The sequence below is a fragment of the Caloenas nicobarica genome, chromosome 3 (genome assembly GCF_036013445.1).
Source record: "Caloenas nicobarica isolate bCalNic1 chromosome 3, bCalNic1.hap1, whole genome shotgun sequence".
In the NCBI taxonomy this organism is placed as follows: Eukaryota; Metazoa; Chordata; class Aves; order Columbiformes; family Columbidae; genus Caloenas; species Caloenas nicobarica.
In genome coordinates, this window is record NC_088247.1 from 114,471,394 (window position 1) to 114,491,975 (window position 20,582).

General features: G+C 40.5%; 1 protein-coding gene across 6 annotated transcripts in view; it reads right to left on the reverse strand.

The window, feature by feature from the left end:
• The window catches only part of PCSK2 (proprotein convertase subtilisin/kexin type 2), a 199,910-nt gene that overhangs the window by 51,855 nt on the left and 127,473 nt on the right, over positions 1-20,582 (reverse strand). For all 6 annotated transcript variants that reach the window (XM_065632887.1, XM_065632885.1, XM_065632886.1 and 3 more), the window contains 2 exons: positions 2,158-2,271; positions 411-519 (listed from right to left, as the gene is read on the reverse strand). In XM_065632887.1, coding sequence (XP_065488959.1) covers positions 411-519; positions 2,158-2,193 — 145 coding nt within the window. In that variant the 5' untranslated portion in view covers positions 2,194-2,271. The remainder of the gene's footprint in view (positions 1-410; positions 520-2,157; positions 2,272-20,582) is intronic.

Genomic DNA, 20,582 nt, shown 5'->3' on the forward strand with positions numbered 1-20,582 from the left:
AAAGTGTTTAATTATTTCAGCTGTCAAGTATGACTTTGAGAATAACATAACCCAGAAATCGTTTTCTTAAGTACTTTTTGCACAGCAATTACAGCCCCCAGTCAGCGCCTACAGAAGTCAAGGGGAGTCTTTCCTTTGGCTTAATGGCCATTATGGTGTGCCCTGGAAGATACCCGAGTGATAATTGCAAACTAATTTTAATGTTTGGATATCCATGCTTCGGTATCCCTACTGAAGACTTTATAACATATTTTCCCTGAAGATCTCAAAGTCCTTACAGAGGCTGGTAGTCTCACCACTACAAGCAATCTATTACTGCTTTTTAATCTTTTTTTTTTTTTTTTTTTTTTTTCCGATTACATGGAAAAAGTGACTTTAAAATATTAAATTAGCACTCAGTCTTCACTCACCATCGTCCATAATTCCTATGGTTACTCCCTTTCCTGTGTATCCCAGCTCCCATGCTTCAGCTACATTAAGGTCAAGTCCAGGAGTCCCATCTGCTTGACCAGTGTTAATCTAATATATTAGTGAAAAAGAAAAATAGCTTTTTTAATTTGACAGACATATTTCCACAGCCACTGAATTTTGCTTTACGTCTCTGCATGTATCTTTGGTAAGGAAAATATTTGCTCTGGAGTGCACATTTGTACATAATCATATCTACTACAATAATATGCTAAAAAACCCCAAAACTCTGGGTAAATTCACTTCTTTGTGGTCTACAAGATTTGGTTAAATATTGAATCTTTTGGACACAAAAAATGACCTTTTTACTTAAGCATGTCAGAGCAGTGGGTCAATCCAGAAAAAAGTTAGACTAATGGATTTTACAGAAGACATCGTGGGTTTTTGTTTGTTTGTTTTTATGAGCAGGAAATGGTTTTTTTGTGAAAGCAGGGATCTACTGAAAATCACAACCACTGGGGCTTAGTACCAGAATCAACCAAGTTAGCCCTTTTTTTAAGAAGGGAAGTTCACTATCTGGACTTCAAGGGTCCTTTCCAGCCTTGTGTGTGTGCGCGATTCTATGGTTCTACAGGACCCTTGTATCTTCAGACATTACTCATGTTCATCAACCTCATTCCCAAATTTCTCAAGTTCTTTGGGAAAATTAATATGTTTTTTGCTGTTCCAGATGTAAAAATTTTCCATTTTGCGTCAGACACAACTCTTTTCAAAACAAATCTTAGTATACTTTATAATCTAAAAATTCTATAGCTTCATGAAAAGTTTGTTATTTTTGTCACTGCGACATTTTGATTGAAGTACCAGAAAGAAGTGAATTAATACACACTTTAGTTTATCATCTCATCAAGGATGAGGTCCCATCCATGCTAATGTGCCCTCATTCATCTGAAAACTTGTCTTAGGAAAAAACAAAACAACCATATTGGATGGGTTCAGAAAACATAAGAAATGGATTAAAAGCCAAGAGAATAAGAAATACTATTCTTAAGCAAAAAGGCAGTACTGCATTTACCAATATTTCATCATAAATACGCTGCAACATTAAAACTCACCAAAATTACTTTATCAACTTTTTAAACAGAAAAATATCATTCTGGTTACTTTTATGTAAAAATTTTTTTTTTCTTTTATGACTAAAGACTTCTCCGTATAAAATATGACACGTTAAAAATGAAACCATTTAGCAAAATATTAATTTCTTTTGACATTCGCTTAAGCCAAAATCCATCAGTTTTCAGCTGTTCTGCTTTTGACAAGAGAAAATCAATTAATATTCAAATTTCCGTAAGAAAAGAAAAACCTTGACTTTTTCTAGCCAATGCACTAGAAATTTTTGTTATAATTCTACAACAACGTTTTACCTGGCAACAGCTCAAAGACATGATTCATAGGCAGTTTTAGGGGTCACATCAGCACACCAGGAATGCCCACAGGACACCAATACAGTTCTCTTTCAAGCCTTCTAAGGATCTTTCCGTTGACTGAAATGAAATTTAGCTCTTGAAATGTGCTGGGTCTTCCCAGCATAAAAGAGGTACAGTTAAAAACAACAGGACAGAGCCTTGGATCCATTCCCAAGTCCTTGTCACATATTTGGAAAGAACTCTTGCAAAACACTGCATTAGCACTGAACGGCTTGAGTGCCAATTATTTAGTTATCACTGTGATTTTGCTTTCAAAACTTACCAGGTACCATTGCTTGGTAAATAAAGGATCATTCATGTTGATGTCAATGTCATTGATGTCTCTGTATCCTCGCTTCCTTCTGCTGAAGCCTTCCTGTTGCACAGCTTTCTTTACCTGGAAGGGTTAATTTTTACATCTTTACCTCAACATTCTTAACCATAAAGATTTTTTTAGCCTTGTTTTCATGACGGATAAGGATTATGAAATCACATTATTTGTGTTGGTGTCACTTATTGGCAACTTCTAAACCTGTGGCTGATTTCAGTCAAAATTTGTGAAGGTTCAGAGAGCCCAAGGACAACTACAATGGCTATGTTGGGAAGAGAACCTCGGAAATGTCCTATCTGGAGGGATGCTACAGCTTGAACATGTTTAAGACACCTGAGAATTTGCATAAGAAAGATATCATTAGTGTCAGGGATCTTCTTGCCATACTTTTTTACAGCCACCGATATAAAAAACACTGTTGTTATTAGAGGTTAAAATTATTTAACTAATTCCCAATACGTCACTGCTCTAAGCTGCAGGTATTGGATAGAATGAGGATGCAGGTCTCAACCACACTTTTATTTTTTCTTATTTTTCTTCAGGGCATTTTCAGAGTATCAGATTGCATTTCCTGCCAAAGAGAAAGCTGGGAGAAAAATAACCTGGGGTTGTGTGCTTTCATCATTCTCCTAAGGATCTCAGAAACACATCTTGTAGAGCGATCTACTTTCAGGTATTACCCTTGCGATAAATAAGTGATAAATAAATACACTGGCAAGAAAAACTAAATGGCAAAAAGGCCACTAAACTGACCAGACTGGCTAAAGTGTAAAATATGAAAATACTGGTAATGAAACACAAGTAGCCATAGTTTTTTAGAGATCCTTTCCTTTATGAACAGCAAATCAACAAAAACATTTAACTAAGTACTGTAGAAAACGAGAAAGGCTAGATACACAAATATCTTTGGAGACAGGAACTACAAATGTCAGACCATAATAATCTTATTTGTACCCATGTAAAAGAGCACTCCTAGAGGAGATCACTGAATACGTGTAATTGTTGTATGTGCTAACATGTTCCCAGACCTTGCAGAAGTGCTGTCAAGTTTGGTGTGCTCTTTTTGCACACTTTAGCCTAACACCTGGAACCAAGATGGCATGGGTCCCAGTATTTAATTTAAAAAATAAAAATAATTTTAAAAATCTAATCCTCTTGTTCAAGGAGGAATGCTTAAAACCATGAACTAAATACATCTTGAGGTGCAGCAAGAAGGCAGCAAACCCCCTAACACTTCCTTAAGCATTTTCTTGAAAAAAAACATGCATAGTTATTAAATAATTCTACTAACGCAGAGAACTGCTTCTACATGTGTGGTTTTGGCATTTCTGATTAAGAGGACATATACAGGAGTTACACCAGTAACTCATGTAGTGTCACGCAAAATCAACAGAGGAGAAAGCCATTCAAACGCTAAAGCTTATGTCAGTTGAGTCATTCTTGAACGTGTCCTGTCTCCATTAATTAAAGCTGGAGCCTCAAAAGAGGCTCAGTGAGGTGCCTAAGGCTGAGATGAAACTTGGATCTAACTGATGGGGGTTAAAAGCTATTCTCCTCACAGCTATATTGCTTCATTATAACCCTAAAAACCGAATATCAATTCACGGGGAGCAGGATGGGGCAGTGTGTCCTGAAAAGGCAGTATCAAATGTTTCTAAAAATGCACTTGCATGGATTCTAACTCCTTAACTAAAGGTACAGAAATATACAATTTTGAATTGTTAGGTCCTGTCATTTATATATGTGCTTCCATTACTTCTGCAGGTTCATTAAAAGTGGGGCAGATTGAAAAGAAAGAAAAAACATAATACAAAATAAGCTGGAAAGAGGACAGTGATTAAGTAGGACCTATACTAGTCTACTTAGTAGTGCCAGGTATCTGTACAGCATAAAGAAAGGTATAAGCACACTGATACCTCTAAGATAAGGCTCAGTGATGCCATGGAGACAACAGAGCAATCACCTGTCATTACGCCTTCCTCCACTACCACCCCTGCCTCTCTGCTTGCGACTGCAAACCCCGAGCTGTCACCACAGAAAATCATTATGAACAGAAGCCAACCCTCACTCAGAGAGATGCCAGAGAAAAAGATTTCATGCGCTTGTGCTCCCACGCAAGCTCGCTGGCTCTGCAGGACCTGCTGCATTAAGGCACGGAATTAGGATTTAGTACAAAAGGATTTCTACTAATTAAAACGCAACGCTGCAGAGCCCTGGCTTTTCTTTAAGACAACCTGGAGGAAGTGGGGGGGGGCAATTTGCAGAAATAGCACAGGCTGGTTTCCCTCTTCAGGATCATCTCATTTGTCTGATTTGTTCCATCTTCACAATAATTAATTTTTTGTATTATATTACATTATAATTTCCTGAGACAAGGAAATATAGCCCTTAAGGAGGTATAACCTTCTCTAAACTAAAACAACTCTGTAGGCTGTTTTCTGAATATTTCGCACAGATAAAAGGGTACAGGATGCTACAATCCACGGGTGTAACAGTCTCAGAAATTCTGAGGCATAGTGAAACAAGGGGTTTTTCCTTATGTTGGCTAATGATGGTAACTCACATAATAGCATCCAGAAAAGATTAGACATTTGTGTCACAAAATGAATTGCAAGGTTTGGGTAAGGCCAGGGTAGCTTCCCAATTACATAAGCTACAAATTGCCTTGTATAAGGATCTCAGCCAGCATGAGGTAAGAACTTGCCTTTCTCCTCAGGAAAATGTGTCTAGGAAGCAATTATCCCAAGATCAGATAACACCCTTACAGTCCATAAAAAAATCCCCCAACGAACAAACTCATCATTGGAAAAGGAGGATCCAAATCCAATGACCTGAGTGGGGAACTGCCCATTAAGGGCTCAGATAGCTGACTCAGGAGAATCTTCTGGCCAAATGAGTATCTGCATTAGAAAAACACTGGTTTTCCAGTGCTAAAAACTTGTGCTTTCATATCTAGCCCATATCAGGAGAGAGACCACATCTGATTCTGCTTCTATTTATGGTTTTCTTTTTACGGAAGAGCAGGCATCCCTGTGGCATCAGCAATATCAATGCATTAAGTATCACATTGCAGGTATTCTGTTTCAAAACCACATACAAAAGCGAACATCTTCGCATGTGCAATGGCAGAAAATCATTGGGAAACATTCTGATCTTAAAACAACTAAAATCCCACGTACTGGTGGCAAATTCAGAGTTGGAACCCAGCCGTCGATCCAATGCACAAGGCAGCCTCATGCCATCTTTTAAATACTTGTTTCTCTAACTGAAGCAGGAAAAGCAGCGTTTGTAAGACTCAGGCTTTTGATAATAGCATCTCTAAATGATTTGAGTCTGCGAAGCATGATACTTATTAGAACCTTGTGAAGGAATGAGATTTTCTTACTAAAATAGCATGAATTCTACTGTTTCAAAATTAGCCTTGTTTATCAGCAATAACAGCCTTTTGTTTATTTCCTACTTAATTCATTTATTCCTTCTTCATTAGGGTACAGGATTAAGTGAGAGCAAAATCTGAGCATCTACTTTATTAGCACGTGACTAAATAATGTAAAAGTTACTAGCTGTCTTGCAATCAGAATGAAGGCCATGTATCAAAGAAGGTAGCCCATGGATGATAAGATCCTTACAAGGAAAAAAGGTTCAAGTATTGATTTTTAATATAGTTGTACTTATGCATGGCACATAAAGTCACTTGGATGATAATAAACCAGCAGGATACTGCTGCAGAACAAATTAACAAAATAATCAATTGACTGCAATACTGCTCCGGGAGGGCCAGAAACCGCAACACTCGAACTGTGCACTGTGCTCCTGTGAATGCCAAGATAATCAGCTCCTCATTTTGACAGAACAGGGTTAATTGTACTGGTGAGCTCCTGCAGTTAAATGACTCTGTTATATTGAGCATAAATGACAGATATACTAAATTATACCAGTGGGCGCAGAAAAGTGGAACAGTACACACAACCCCAACCTCGAGAATCAAGAACTTCAGAACAGGAGAACTGGGGCCAAATTCCAGAAGAAAAAGACAGTCTCAATAATGACATCTAGTAGGCATGGCTTGCGTGGCTTTTTTAAAAAATAAAACGCAGCAGGGTGATGACCAACCAAAGGGAGCAGCAGTTCTTTTTTCTCTAAAGCCTCATGGTCAGCACAGGTTTGCTCCTGAAGGTGAAGAAGAAGTTGGAAACTGACAACCTGTATTTTTGAAGAAGTCAGGCTAACGGCTGGACACAGGGCCTATGAATTGTACTGAAGATCAGTCTCCCATGAAAGTGGTTTGGAACAGAGCGCCCAGATGCACGAAGGCATCGTCAAAGGAACCACCTTCAGCCAGGGGAAAGCTGTCTCAGCTGTTGCTATCATTAATTTCTGAGATCCAAAGGAACACAACAGCAACAAAAGATGGAGGCAGAAAAGTTCAAGTGAGGCAGAGTTATACACATACCTAATTCTCTTTAAAAATTAACGATGATGGGATATCACATACCTACAGCAGCTTTTCCAGGGCTTATCCATAAATGACAACACCTCTGTGCCTAAACACTATGCAGAGTTAATGAGTGAGTGTGTCTCTTTAACCACTGATTTCTGTATAAGTAAACAAAAAGTAATTTATTTTTACTGTCCAGTCCATCCACAAAGCATAAAAGAGAGATATCTATTAGGGAAATACTGATCCCATTAGCAGAGTACACACTCTTCACCTGCATTGTCCAACAGCTGCCTGTGGTAAGAAGCTCTGAGGATGTCAGAGAGAAGCACCCATCTCACATTCTTCTACATTTTTGTTAAAGCCCCAAAGTAACCAAGTTTTGTGTGACTGTCCACTACAAAATAAAAAGAATAATGCTGACCTTCCTCACTAGCAAGAAGAAAGTATAGACCTACTTGAACTGTCACTAAAGTCAGACAAACCAAGTAAAACTGAATCACTTTTAAAAGGCAATTTAATTTAATTTAAATGGCATTTCTGCTACTGAACCAATAACCTGGGAGGGGAGGCTGTTAGACTCCATCCAGCCACAGCAATGCAGAAATGGATGCCATTTGTCTTGACATAGCAGGATCCATCTGCTTCATTTCAAACTTTCTGAGCCTGTTTCAAGGCCCAGAAAGAATGATGAGGGATGTCAGGGGGCTTGTGAGTGTTGGTTGAAATGGTGTCATTGAATATCAAGGACCTGCTGATTTTTTTGGTTATTACACTTAGTTAAATGTTCTGGACCAGTTCCAGTTCTTCCACTTTCTCTAACCAGCCCCATTTGCCTCCACAACAATACTAACTTTATACAGACCATCAGCAGGTACTAAAACCTCTCGACACGCTGTCCCCAGTCATCCCTCTTGGGATGTCTTCTCAGTTTTCCTTGACTCCAGCTTGTGGTCTTCGAACATCTTTCCCCTCTGTCTGGATATGATATTGCAAAAATGCAATGTTCCTGTTAGAATAAGCCAGGGACAAAGTACTGCAACCATCAAATTCTGACTGTGAGTGTCTTGCACAGCAAAACCTGGCATAGTTGGGGCTGCTCAGTAACTTCTCTGCAAAAATCACTGAAAATTGTAAGGTACGTTTAGGAAACTACCACAGAAGTTCAGCATCAATCAGGCAACAGTAAAATACAAAGGTAACAGCCTGAGCTCAAAGGTTCCACTCAGGCAATCAACCTATTTTGATTGAAAGACAATTTAAAGAACTCATGTTTCAAACAAGTTCACATTTAAAAAAAAAAAAATGCAAGAACTGACTTGCTTCTGCCTGATTTTATGACCTTTCATCTTCCTGATACTAGTTCAGCGCTTGGTAAATAAGGAGCTTTCAAAAATAGAAGAAGGGGAAAAGAAATCAATATTTTTGTCCATTTAGCAGGCCTCTCACAGATCAGTGACATTCAGGAAGCGGTGAGTAAAGAGACAAGGAATCAATGTGTAAGAGGAGGCTGCAGATCATATTCAACCTGCTCGGCTCAGGGATCAATAGCGCTCCTCTGGCTTCTGCTTTGAAATGCGAGTTGTTCAGGCTGCAGTGTGAAATGAATGCCAAGTATGGACGGTCTGCAATGGAAAATGCCAATTTGTTAAAAAAGAAATTTTCATAGGATCATGCCCTCTTCGAAAAAGGCTTATTGTGTTTTGTTTTGTTTTTCTCTAGGGTAGAATTCAAGAGGAAAGTCTGAAACAGAGGAAAATCCTTGGATAACCTGATATGCAGCCTACTGCCTGAAGAACAAGCAAACTGCTTCACACCTCTGCTCTCTCCCCAGTTTGGCGTGAGGGCCATATCCAGATCTTCACTATCACAGGTGCTGGCTATTCTAGGAACACTGTTCTTATTTCCATTTTTTTCACTGCTTAGACAAGCCAAAAAGAGAGCAGGAGTATTTCTGAAATCTTAACAAGTTCCCAAAGGAATGAAAAACTGCTTCTTATTCTGCACGGAGAAGCTGGCATTACGCTTTATGGTATATTACAGAAAAGTCAAAGTAGTTTATATTTCAAAAAATGTCTTATTGCAAGACAGCAGGACAGTCACTACAGTTATAAAATCAAAGATCTCAGTAAGAAAGAAATTCCCCAGAGGTGGGCTATAACTGCATGCATTACATTCTCCATTGGGTCTGGAGACTGCAAACCACAGGGACACTTTATCAGCAGCTTGTGGGTACATTTTGCACTTTGCTGCCTCACCAGTTACAGTGGGCCACAAAAATAGTCTCTCCAAATCCATCAGAATAATGACCTCTCAGCGTAGGTGTAAACAACAGCATGCCTGGTGACAGAAAATTGGGCCCCATGCACGTAGGGCACTATTGACTGTAGATTCTCCCTTCTTAGCTGCAAAATTAGTTGCTACATGTCACAGTTCTCCCTTTTCTTATATCCCTTTGCCAAGTACTGCAGATACTATTTTCTTAAAACATCATGCTTGAAAAAAAAAAAACCCCAAACATCTTTTTCCTTGACAGTAAAAGTCTTTTCATGGAGTGATTTTCATTTATTACAAAGGCCACCATCAACCTTTGAGGTGACACCCAAAGGAGGTCTAAGTTTATATCTGCCGCCTCTCTGTGGTATAAAAGGGTTTTAGTTTAAATGAGAATCAGGCCCAGTTCATCTTTTTAAGATGAACAACCTTTTGGCATTGAGACTAGCTTTTGGATACATCTACGCAGCACAAAGAAGAGAGGTGCTCACATGATGCTGAATCTTCTAATTTAATAATTCCTTTTTTGTCGTCATTTGTTCATTTATAACTTTGGACCATTTCTTATATTCCTGGGCAGTCTTCCAGAAAAGGACTTTTCTCTTGCTCCACAATAGCTTACTACAAGGAGAGAGGTACTACAGAGTCCACCTTTATATAACCTTCTTTTTAAAGATTTCATTAGTACAGCTGCTCCTTCTACACAAGGGATGAACATCTGATACATCCCAAGAGAACGGGAGGGCTCACAGGCTAAATATTCCTCTAACTGTTGATTTTAAGTCAATTTATTTCATGAAGCAAGTCTCCCAAATAAGTGGGGACTGTGAGAAAACATCACTTGGAGAAAAATCTGTTTAGTTTGGTTTGTATGGGAAGACTCAACTGACAGGTAAAGTTATTCTCTTTGTTGAAGCATACCCTTGACTCATCCCGATGCAGAAGAGACTTCTTTAAAATGTGTGAGTATTTGTGCTAATGCCAAAACACATTTACAGTCATAAAGCATCATTTGTAGCAGCTTCACCTCTAACGTCATGTATTTCCTTTCTAAAGACGCCAATTTGCTTGACAGACATTAAGTGTACTCCATATGGACAGACTGGAAGAGCCTTGCAATATGCCTGTGTAGGTATGCATCGTCATTTAGGGAAAATGAGTCAGCACAGGATAAAACTTTAAAGTCAGTCTGCAGTATGTGCTGAAAATAAAGCCCCTGGTCTTCAAAGTGATTCTGCACTTAAAAGCTAGCTCCTGACCTGTGCTACAACTCTTCATACTTCCACTTCATTCTCCACAGCCTCCTTCCCACTTAGATTTCATCTAATAGCTCATAACTGGCCTTGAAACACCTGCTTAAAAAAATACAGTTTCACATTTTCTCTCATGGAATTACTGGGATAGATTAGCCCCTTCCCACATTAAGAGTAAATAAGTCATAATGTCATACTCATTGAAGAACTGCAAGCTGCCCCGTCCTTTATGTGATTTGCTTCACTATCCGTGTGGACTCCTTTTCTAAACAGCTTCTAACTCCAAAAAAACCCCAAATATTTTTATACAGCTGCCCCAAGCCAAAGACAGCGCTCAGTCATGGTGACAGTGACGAGTTCCTCTCTCATGCACTGGGGCTTAGAGTAAAAGTTTACTTCAGCTTCCCCTGCTGTTTAGGGCCCTTACAAGCAGATAAGCCCCACTGGATCCAGTGGCAGTGACAAAATTTTCATACAAAGGTGTGGCCAGAATCTCAGCTGAAGAGCAGCTTGCCAGAATAAAAATGGTATCATGGCACTAGAAGGGAAGGCAGACTGACATCAGTGCTGTTGTCCTACACGCAGTGCAGGAACTGAGCTGAAAATGAATTTTATTTAAATTCATTTAAGAAAGTCTGAGTTAAAACAGTTACTTAAAACTAGATGTGGGTCCTCAAAACCTGGACTCATGGGGTGACAGTGATGAAAATTTTGGCTGCACCGTATAGAATTCAGGCTATCTCAAATCTGGGTTCATGTGCCTTTTGCTTTCTTCTTCCTGGCTGCACCCTGTGAGTGCCCCACAGAACACAATCCTTTCTCTTTTGTAACCTATTCTGCGCTGTCTTCGCTCAAAATAATTTTTCCTTTCCCTATTTCTTCTGCTCTGTGAGCAAACGATGCAGTTTGAATGTGGGGAGAATACCTCCTGAAGAGGCATCTCTTGGAGTGGCCGTGGAAGGGAGCACCTCTGCGCAGACCATTGCAAGTGATCACGTCCTTTCTTGCGGCAGCTCCTGCAGCCTCTGGTGGGACTCGGGTCCCCAGCATCGATGCCCGCCCATTGCCGACAATGCCTCCCCAGCCAGGTGGTAACGACATCTGCAGAAAGCCCATTTAGCTTTAATAAAAAACAAAGCCTATTTTTACAAAGCTGCCTGCCTGGAGTGATATAGCGCCAACTGCCAAAAAGTCTAAGCTTCTTGTAATATTTCAAACCTGCAATACTTAAACTTCAAGGTTTGCGTGAGTGGTAGTGATGTATTACTGAGCCTTTCTTGACCATTTTTAACGCCTTCACATCTCTGCTGCTATCTCAGTGGAGATGAGATACAGAATTGCAAACCACCGATCTTCCTAAAGTGCTGCCTGGTGGGAATTACATGGGCTGTACAATGTCTTCTCTCAGGAAATTTCATAACTAGAAGCCAGACACAAAACAGAAGCCAATCTTATGACCGAGGGAAACCGCAATTATTCTGCTGCTCACATTCACATATCTCCTCCTGCACCAAACAGCGGAGTGGTTGTTTATAGCACAACTACTTCTTTATTCTATTACTGTGAATACATTGGATGGAAAAGACAAGCGAGCTTGCTCCTCTGCTTGCCTTTCACAGCCCAGTAGGAAGCAACTGATGATTTTTATCGATCGGGCTGTACGCCGTAAAGCTTGCGGTTGCACTTCTTCAGCTCCTAGATTCAGAGGTTTATGGATCCCCATCACAGAGCACGTTAATAAAATCAGCAGATGTTTATGTATTACTGCTGTACAGCATTGGGTTAGCAGCGCATAGCTGCCAGGAACAGGCCATCTGCCACAGAGGAAGCATCAAAACAGAACTGTTCCTAGAGAACAATTTCTCTATCAAGAGGAAAGGTAGGAAAAGCTGGGAAATAAGAGACCGGTCTGCAAAAAGGAAAGAAACAGCCAACGTCCTATTGTTCTGGCCTATTCCCAAACCAGTTTTTAATTTGATACCTTCAAAGGACTAGCCTTGATCCTTGTCAAGACATGCTGTATGTCAGAATCTTTTAATCTTCAGATGTTCTCCTCCAATTCCTGCCTTGGAGCCTGTGGAGAGTGCAGCTGCAGAGCTCCCTGGTGCCCGGCACCATGGCAGAGAGCACGGCCAGCACAGAGAGATCTATGTCAGGGGACTTTTCCCATCTCACCCCAGAATCTGGCTACCATCAAGTGGCAGAAAACCACCCTTCTGCCCCTCAACTCCCAAACTGCCCAGCGCCGGCTTGAGCAGCATCTTGAACCCACGTTCCTCCAGGCAAAGTCCACAGCTCTTGACAAAAAAGTCACCAGGACACAAGCGATCTGGCAAAGCAACCACATCTAGCATGAGACAGTAGGCAGGAGACCTAACACAGGGTAGCGGCAGGGTCAGCAAAGTGGGGAAAGAGAGGCTGGGGCACAGAGCCAGCCCTGATATAGCAGAACCCACAGAGAATTAACAAGGAAGGACAAACCTGTGAAACTGAGACAAGTATTAATACGCTCAGAGTCTATCCCAGCTGAAACTCTCCTCAGCTCATCACAGAGACAGAGCAGAACAAGGCACAGAAGCATGGTCTGAATATTCTTTAAGGGTTTTGTTCACAACCCCCTTAGCAGAGAGGCTTTTTCCATCACTGCCCCTGTTCTCCAGCAGCCTGTCCTGCTGGCTGCTGGCCAAGCCTCTCTCCAAAGCACATCTGCATAATTAAAATTATTTTCAAAAATCTGAGAAACAAAGGAGGTTCTGCCTTGATTTCAAGGGTCCAGGATATCTAACTGGTTCAGATTTGTCACAGGCCCCTCTATTTATCCAGTGCCTAGAGCAATGCAAACCGGTCCCCAAAGACTACAAAATTCATTATTAATTGGAGTTGCTTGTGCATTAGCAAAGATTTTAGAGCCAGAAATGTTCCTTGACCTCGCTGGGTCATGGTACAGGCTGGTTTAAATGAAGTGATAAAATTATCATCCTACTGCAAATTCTTTGAACTGTTGCTGCTTTTTTGGCCAGAAATGAGGGAGTATCTTTTCAGCTCAGTTATTAGCATAAAATAATTAGACTTTGGAGTATATTTTCCTCCCAGTGCACATACATAATTTGCATCAATATTAATAGGAACCTCTCTGTTCAAACTCATTGAAAGGAGGCTGTACCCCACGGGACTGAGAAAGACTAAACTCTAAATATGCTTTTGCTTATCACTGAAGATTTCCACACACTCCTGCAAACTGCTATCCTCATTATATACTTCTTGCTCTTCCTAGTTTATTTCCATTGAGACAAATGTTTAGCAAATCATGGAAGAAAACAATTTGCTGAGGCTTCACACAGCAGGCCATCAAAAATGATGCATGCAAATTCTATGGAAATCGCTCTTTGTGTCCAGACTTTGAGACCCAATTCATGCTATGGTTTCCACAGAATAAAAATTTAGGAGAAAAGCATCCCTGATGAAATAACATTTCTTTGGTATGAAAAGTGATCAATCTGTGGTTAATACTAACAGTGCCCGCTGCACGCACACTTAGGGGCTCTTCATATTTGCAAAGAGCCAGCATTAACCTGTGTTACGGCAAGCACTGGAGAAGTGGCTTGAGATCATCAATATTTCACAGAGTAATGAAAGGGACATCTGGGGAAATAACCTACCCCAGCAGAAGGACTGACTTTACAGCAGTTTGAACCGATGCCTGGATGGGGATATAAAGTCCCATGTGTCTTGGGCGACTGCAGTCTGAAGAAGCGTAAAACGTCCAGCGCTAAGTGACAGAATGATGGACTTGGTGAGCTGCTGGCAATGCAGTGACGCCAGAGATGATGTCCCTTGTTCTGGGCCTCTCCTTTAAGAATGAGGTGAGCTGTACCTATGAATGAGCACCACGAAAGGAAAATGACAAACACCCAAGCGCTGCCAAAGAGACAGTGGAATTATGTAACAGATGAAACTGCCAAAGTCTTGGTTCAAAATGTCTTTTTATGAGACTGAGGGTAACAACAGTACTCTGCAAATTGTGAAACCTGAACAGAAAAGAAAAAAATGTCGCTGAAAAGGACTGAGAATTACTATCATCCCTCCTGGGTAGGGCCTGTCATCATTCCTAACTTCCCTCAGAGAAAGGGCCAACCCAGCTTAAGTTATTCCCTCATTTCATCTCACCACATGCCACTCTGGACTGAACTGCAAATGAGATCAGGGAAATTCTCAAGCTTAGAAACAATCTTTTTCTTTGCATAGTACTTTTTAAATGCAATCACATTCCTTATCCCAGCACCAGCTACCCCTGCAACAATAAAAGTGGGAATGGTGTCAGAGGAGCAAACAGTGAGGACAGAGGCAAGTACACCTAAACTCAGGAACAGTACTGAGAAAAACATCCGGTGAAACTACCACAGTGGAACAACAGAGTGCATTTGGTATCAGCTTCTTGGCTGAGATTCAATTCTCCAGAAGTGCAAAGACCCAGGTTCCACCTCCTCTTGCCCAAGGGTAAATACAGACTCACTGCATTCATTTGAGGGAAATTACTTCACATTTTCACTGCAGCAAATTGGAGCAACGTCTGTCTCTTGTGTTCAACACCATCCCTGTGAGGAGAAAAACTGTTAAAAGCCTCCCTCCGGTTGAACGCAAGTTCAATCTTGCTGGGCTGAACTTGTGAGGACAAATTATTATTCTCTGCTTCAGGGAAGAATGTCTGTTTCTAAAGAAGGAATCAAATCAGAATATGCAACCCACTGGTGAGGAGAGACGCTGAGATACTGAGGAAGAACGAGTAAGTAGAGATGCCCTCTCATTGAAGCCAGGTACCCTCTTCCTCCATGGGTTCCTACAGGTGATGAAAACTGTCCAGGAGAATTTCTCTTCCCTTTATCATAACTCAAATGCGGGCAACTTGTACAAAGGAAGGAAGCACAAGATCCTCATACGTTACACAAGCATGTAACTGAGATTATGGTTTGGTCCGGGATGAAGGAAGAAGATGATTATTTTGTTTGTTTTCCCTTGAGATCTGTTATGAAAACAGAGTCCTGGAAAGCTACTGCGTTGTTCAGAAAAAATTTATCTAAGGTCCTTACGGAAAATACGGCTGAAAAGAAAAAATCCCTTTCCTGTTGTCAACCTTCACAACAAAAAATAAAGGTATTACTGAGAAAAGTTCTCTCCTATTCCTCCCTCATCTGTCCCCTCTCAATTTAACTCAGAACTTGATTAAAAAACCCCACATAAATCTCAAGGAAATTATTCATCCTGTCTTTCATCAAAATCACTAGTTTCTCTAGTCACAGTAGGTAGATAGATGGCTGTGGTTTCAATCAGGCAAAACATATTAAAAGAGGTTTCAAATCACCTCACCTATTTATCATTTCATTCCATATCTTCATCTGAGGGAAATATGCACAAAGATGACAGCATGTTGGCCTGGAGGCAGTGCTGAGGTTTGGGATCAGTGCTAAGGAGATGCCCGGTCCTGGTGTTATAACATACATGATGCCCCAAGCACCTGGGGCAGGAGAACTGAGAGGAGCTAAATTTCAGTTTCCTACCTTCAGAGGCCCAAGAGAGCTGTGATTTCCATGAGCAAATGTTATAATAAAAACTGTGCGAGACCTGTGCAACCCTAATTGCTAAGAAATCACTGACACGTCTGTCTGGCAAACCATCCCTTCCCCTGCCATCAACACAAATTTGGGGTCAGTAGCGTGGTCTAAAGTAGCACAAACACACACAGTTCCCTGACTTTCTGCTTCTTTCTATCTGCAAATGCAAAGGTGGTGGTGAGTGGACCCTGCCATTTGGGAAACACTAAACCTATATATTTTAAATGTATAATCTGCAGCACATCCAGCCAAATAACTTGCGTATAGCTTATGCAAAAAATTAGTTGCTTGTTGGACAGCAAAGAATTGAACAGTAAATGAAAAAAATGTTACTTAGGTTACAGTCTCCCGAGCACAAAGAGCTCTCACGCAAATCTCTGTTAATGCCAGAGAGGTAAATGTGTTTTCTCCATCTGCTGCTGGATGAGGAGGCGCCATCTGGGAAAAGCTGGAATGAGCCACAGGGAAGCAAGGACAGGAGCACAGGCAGGACCAGTAGTGCTGGACTATACCCAGTGACAAATGCCTCCATACAATCCTGTTATTATTTTATGCTTAGATAGCCTCTAGCACAGTAATTTCCCCTGAGCCTCCAGATCATGCATGTGGAAACACTAATGACAACAGTAATTACAGTTTAAGGTTACTGTCCTTAGTCTAAGTCCTTTGGGCTTCAGAAGATCTCTGCTAATCTCATGATTTTTATTTTTTCCCCACTATTCTCATCTCAGTTTTCTTATTGCCCAGGTGCTGTAAAGACCACAAATGGCTGTAATCCAACCTCCTTTTTTTTTTTTTTTCTCTCTCTCCTTTCCCATTTTCCCAGAACAGGGCATCTGGAATCTACTCCTACTTTTGCTCTGCTTCACTGTATGACCTTTCGGAAAATTTAAAGCCCTTCCCCTCTATTTCTTTCCAGCAGTTGTGAAATGGGTATAATCCATGTTTCAAACATGCTTTGAAACCTACAGCTAAAGATTATTTCATTATACTGTAAAAGACCACAAATTATTTCAGATGGACAGATTATTCCAGTGGGAGATCTCAAGTACTATATCACCAAAGCAGTCCCTTTCTCAGTGTCATCTACTTCGTAGGCAGACAGAAAGTATTTGGGTAGATTTATTTGACTTTCTGTTTTACACTGAATTATTCATTCTTAGCAACTCAGGTAGGTAATTCACCTTGCACACACTTCTCAAGTACAGTGCTAATAGTGCTAATAAGAAAACCACAACAGGTAGATTTTTCTGACAAACAACATTCTCAGGCAACCAGCTGTCTTTACTGAAATACGTCCTTTCTCTATGCAAAAATGTTCAGTATTCTACAGTGAATGGCAGGACACCAGTACATGTCAGTTTGACTCATACTCCTAAAAGCAACGTCCTTTTTCATATCTTCCCATCTCCACCCAGAATTTGCATTTCTTTCATACCCTCAAACTTTCTTCCAAACCTCACCGTCACATGAAAGTGAAAACATTTCATAATTAAACTCCAGATTCCACTGAGAACTGTACACGGCAACTCTGAAACTAAATAAAAACTTTTTTTTTTTTTCACTATGGCAAGTTGCTCACTGCAGAAAAGGCTTCCTTCTACAGAGTGGACTAACCAAACTAACCAACCAGACAAACATTTATATCTCCTTTTTCAAGTTTTTCTCCAACTAGCTTCCTGGAAGTAAAAAAAAAAAAAAAAATATATATCTCTGTATCTCATCTGCCATATATGTCAAGTTAACTACTGTTTGGGTTTGGGTTTTTTCTTTTGTTTTTGGTTGGTTGCTTTTGGTTGTTGTTTGTTTGTGATTTTGTGTGTGTTGGGTTTTTTTTGGTTGGTTGGTTTTATTGTTGTGGTTTGGTTTTTGTTTTCAGTGAATTCTAGCGTAGGAGTAAAAAAAACCTTCCTCCTTTGGAGGACTGCATCATTCACCTCCTATTACCTCCTCAAAACGGAGAGGTTCTAAGAGAAATCTCAGCCTCCTTACATGTTTTCAGAAGAGGCAGGGTAAGTTGAGATCCCCTGGATTTGTTTGTGATAAACTCTTCAGGCAGTTTTGGATAAAAATGACTTCCTAGACTAACATCCAAACAGGGCTAAAAAAAACTTTTGATGCAGATGTTCTGCAAATTGTCATTGTTCAGCAAATTAGCAACAGAAACAGTTTGTACCAAGCCCCTTCCCTTCCATTTTTCAAACTGGCTATGGAGCAAAGACCTAGGGGAGATTTACCAGAATTATTAAAAACTGGTATTAGACAGCAAGGGGTCTGCACAGCTGAGAGAAGCTCCAGCCCTCACAGTGCCACCGCTGCCTCTAAGTTCATTCTTAGCCATTTAAATTCAATTAAGAAGACCACTGAAGCGAGCAGTGAGTTACCTATTTTTACGAGCAGAAGGCTGGAGTTCTGGCCAATAATCAGATGTTTGTTTCAGAGGTTGTCTCCCACTGGCTGTTTTTCCTTGCATGAAACACACTTTTCACATCATTATGGAAAATGGAGTCAGACCTATGGGTGTCTGGAAATAGGATATTCATTTGGAAAGAATAATGAAACCGAAGAAAACAGCCAAAAATGATAATGAAACATAATCTTACAAAGGTTCCAACCAGAAACATCGAAACAAAATTAAACTTTTTTTAAAATAAAATTTGTTTGGTGCAATAAAATATTTTTGCCCGAATCAGTATTTTGAATATGTAAATGCAGATTTTGTCTCTGCTACTTTGCAATTGCATTATGAGAAATGAGTTGAAGTCTTAAAAAAAATATAATTCCTTTAGGAAAACAATCATTTTAGCTAGTTGATTGTCCAATGGAAAAATTTTCATAAGCTTTTCAACAACATGCCCTGCACAACTTGGGGAAGGACCCCTGAGATTTATGACACAGGAATATGGCTAGATCTGGAAACAAGAAAAGTTTAACATGGACGTTTCCCTTCCTCTTTTCAGAAAACAAATCCAAACAGAAATCCTCTTCCTAGAGCAATCAAGAGAACTATTCCAAGAAAAGTTCATGTTCCTAAACAAATAAAATGGATTCCAATGAATGTTTTCCCAGGAGAGCATCCCAGTTGAGAAATGAAAATAAAGCAAACACTGTTCAATTATATCAGGATCTCCTGGCCTAAGAGAATCAGCATTATTGTCCAAACTCTGCTAGAGACTGATTGTTGCCCCGTGGTATCAGGTCCATAAAATGTGCGAGGCAGGCCATTACAAGAAGAGTTCAGCTGGTTCTGAGTCGGTTAAAAAAAATGTTATGATAGTACCCGTACAGTTTATAAAAGGTATCTCACATTTTTAAGACATGCTGCAGACACTGATTAGAACACAGCTTCTCCAAAGCTGGAGAGAAAATGTCCCCAGGCATCATAACAGCGCCTTTGCTGGAACCACAGGTAGGACAAAAGGGATCCAGAAGTTCTGCAGGGGAAGGCTGGATGAGCGCCAGGGAAATCAGTGGCCTAATACACAACATGGGCTCAGGATTGAGTTTATCATATTTGCCAGATGATAAAGGCAAATTAGATGGTATCCTGGTTTCAGCTGGGATGATTTTCTTCCTAGTAGCTGGTATAGTGCTGTGTTTTAGATTTAGTATGAGAAGAATGTTGGTAATACACTGTTGTAGTTGTTGCTAAGCAGTCAAGGACTTCTCAGCTTCTCATAGTGGCCTGCCAACAAGGAGGCGAGGAGTGCACAAAATGTTGGGAGGAGACCCAGCCAGGACAGCTGACTCCAACTGACCAAAGAGATGTTCCACACCATATGATGTCATGGTCAGCCTATAAAGCTGGGGGAAGAAGAAAGGTGGGGACATCAGGAGTGATGGCATTTGTCTTCCCAAGTAACTGTTAGGTGTGACAGAGCCCAGCTTTCCTGGAGATGGCCGAACACCTGCCTGCCGATGGGAAGTGGTGAATGAATTCCTTGTTCTGCTTTCCTTGTGTGTGCAGCTTTTGCTTTACCTATTAAACAGTCTTTATCCCTTTATCCCAACCTATGAGTTTTCTCACTTTTACTCTTCTGATTCTCTCCCCGATCCCACCGGGAGGGAGTGAGGGAGCAGCTGCGTGGTGCCGAGTTGCCCGCTGGAGTTAAACCACAACAGATGGAACTGTAATCAATGGCTTAGCCTCAGACTCCAAGACAAAACACAGGGCATCTCCTTGCCCCAGTGGCTCATTTTATTTTTCAGGTTCTTGGTGAGGATAAAACAAATGCATCTGGACTTCCTCCAAAGAAAAAGAAAAAGAAAGAGGGTGCAGAGGTGGTGAGGAAGAAGAGAACCAGCTATCTATGTTCAGCAGAGCACCGCAGTGTTACATAAGCTAGAGTCAAGCAGTAATCAGCTTAGTGATACTCTGTGAGACCCGGAGCATAAAAATAATAATTAGATCAGGCAATTCTGGTCCTTCTGTGAAGACTTCACATTTGCAAGGCTCATGGATCCCTTACTGTGTATTCCTCTGTATGAAAGAATAATGCTTGGAGTCAATAAAGATAAAATGAATGGAGACTGACTATTTACATTCACGAAATATTAAATCTGTAGACATAATAAGAGCATATTTCTTTTCAGCGCTCAGACAGTAGATGGTTATCAATATAAAACAAAGCTGGATCTTCACAGAAATGTGGCCATTCAGTTATCACTTCCTAGAAGTAAAATTGTAATACTGACCCGACTCCATTTGTGATAGTATGGAACTGATACTAAACAACTCGTCAGGAAAAATATGCCCCATGAAGATGCTAAGGTATTCTTGTCTTTCCACAATGTTTTATTCTA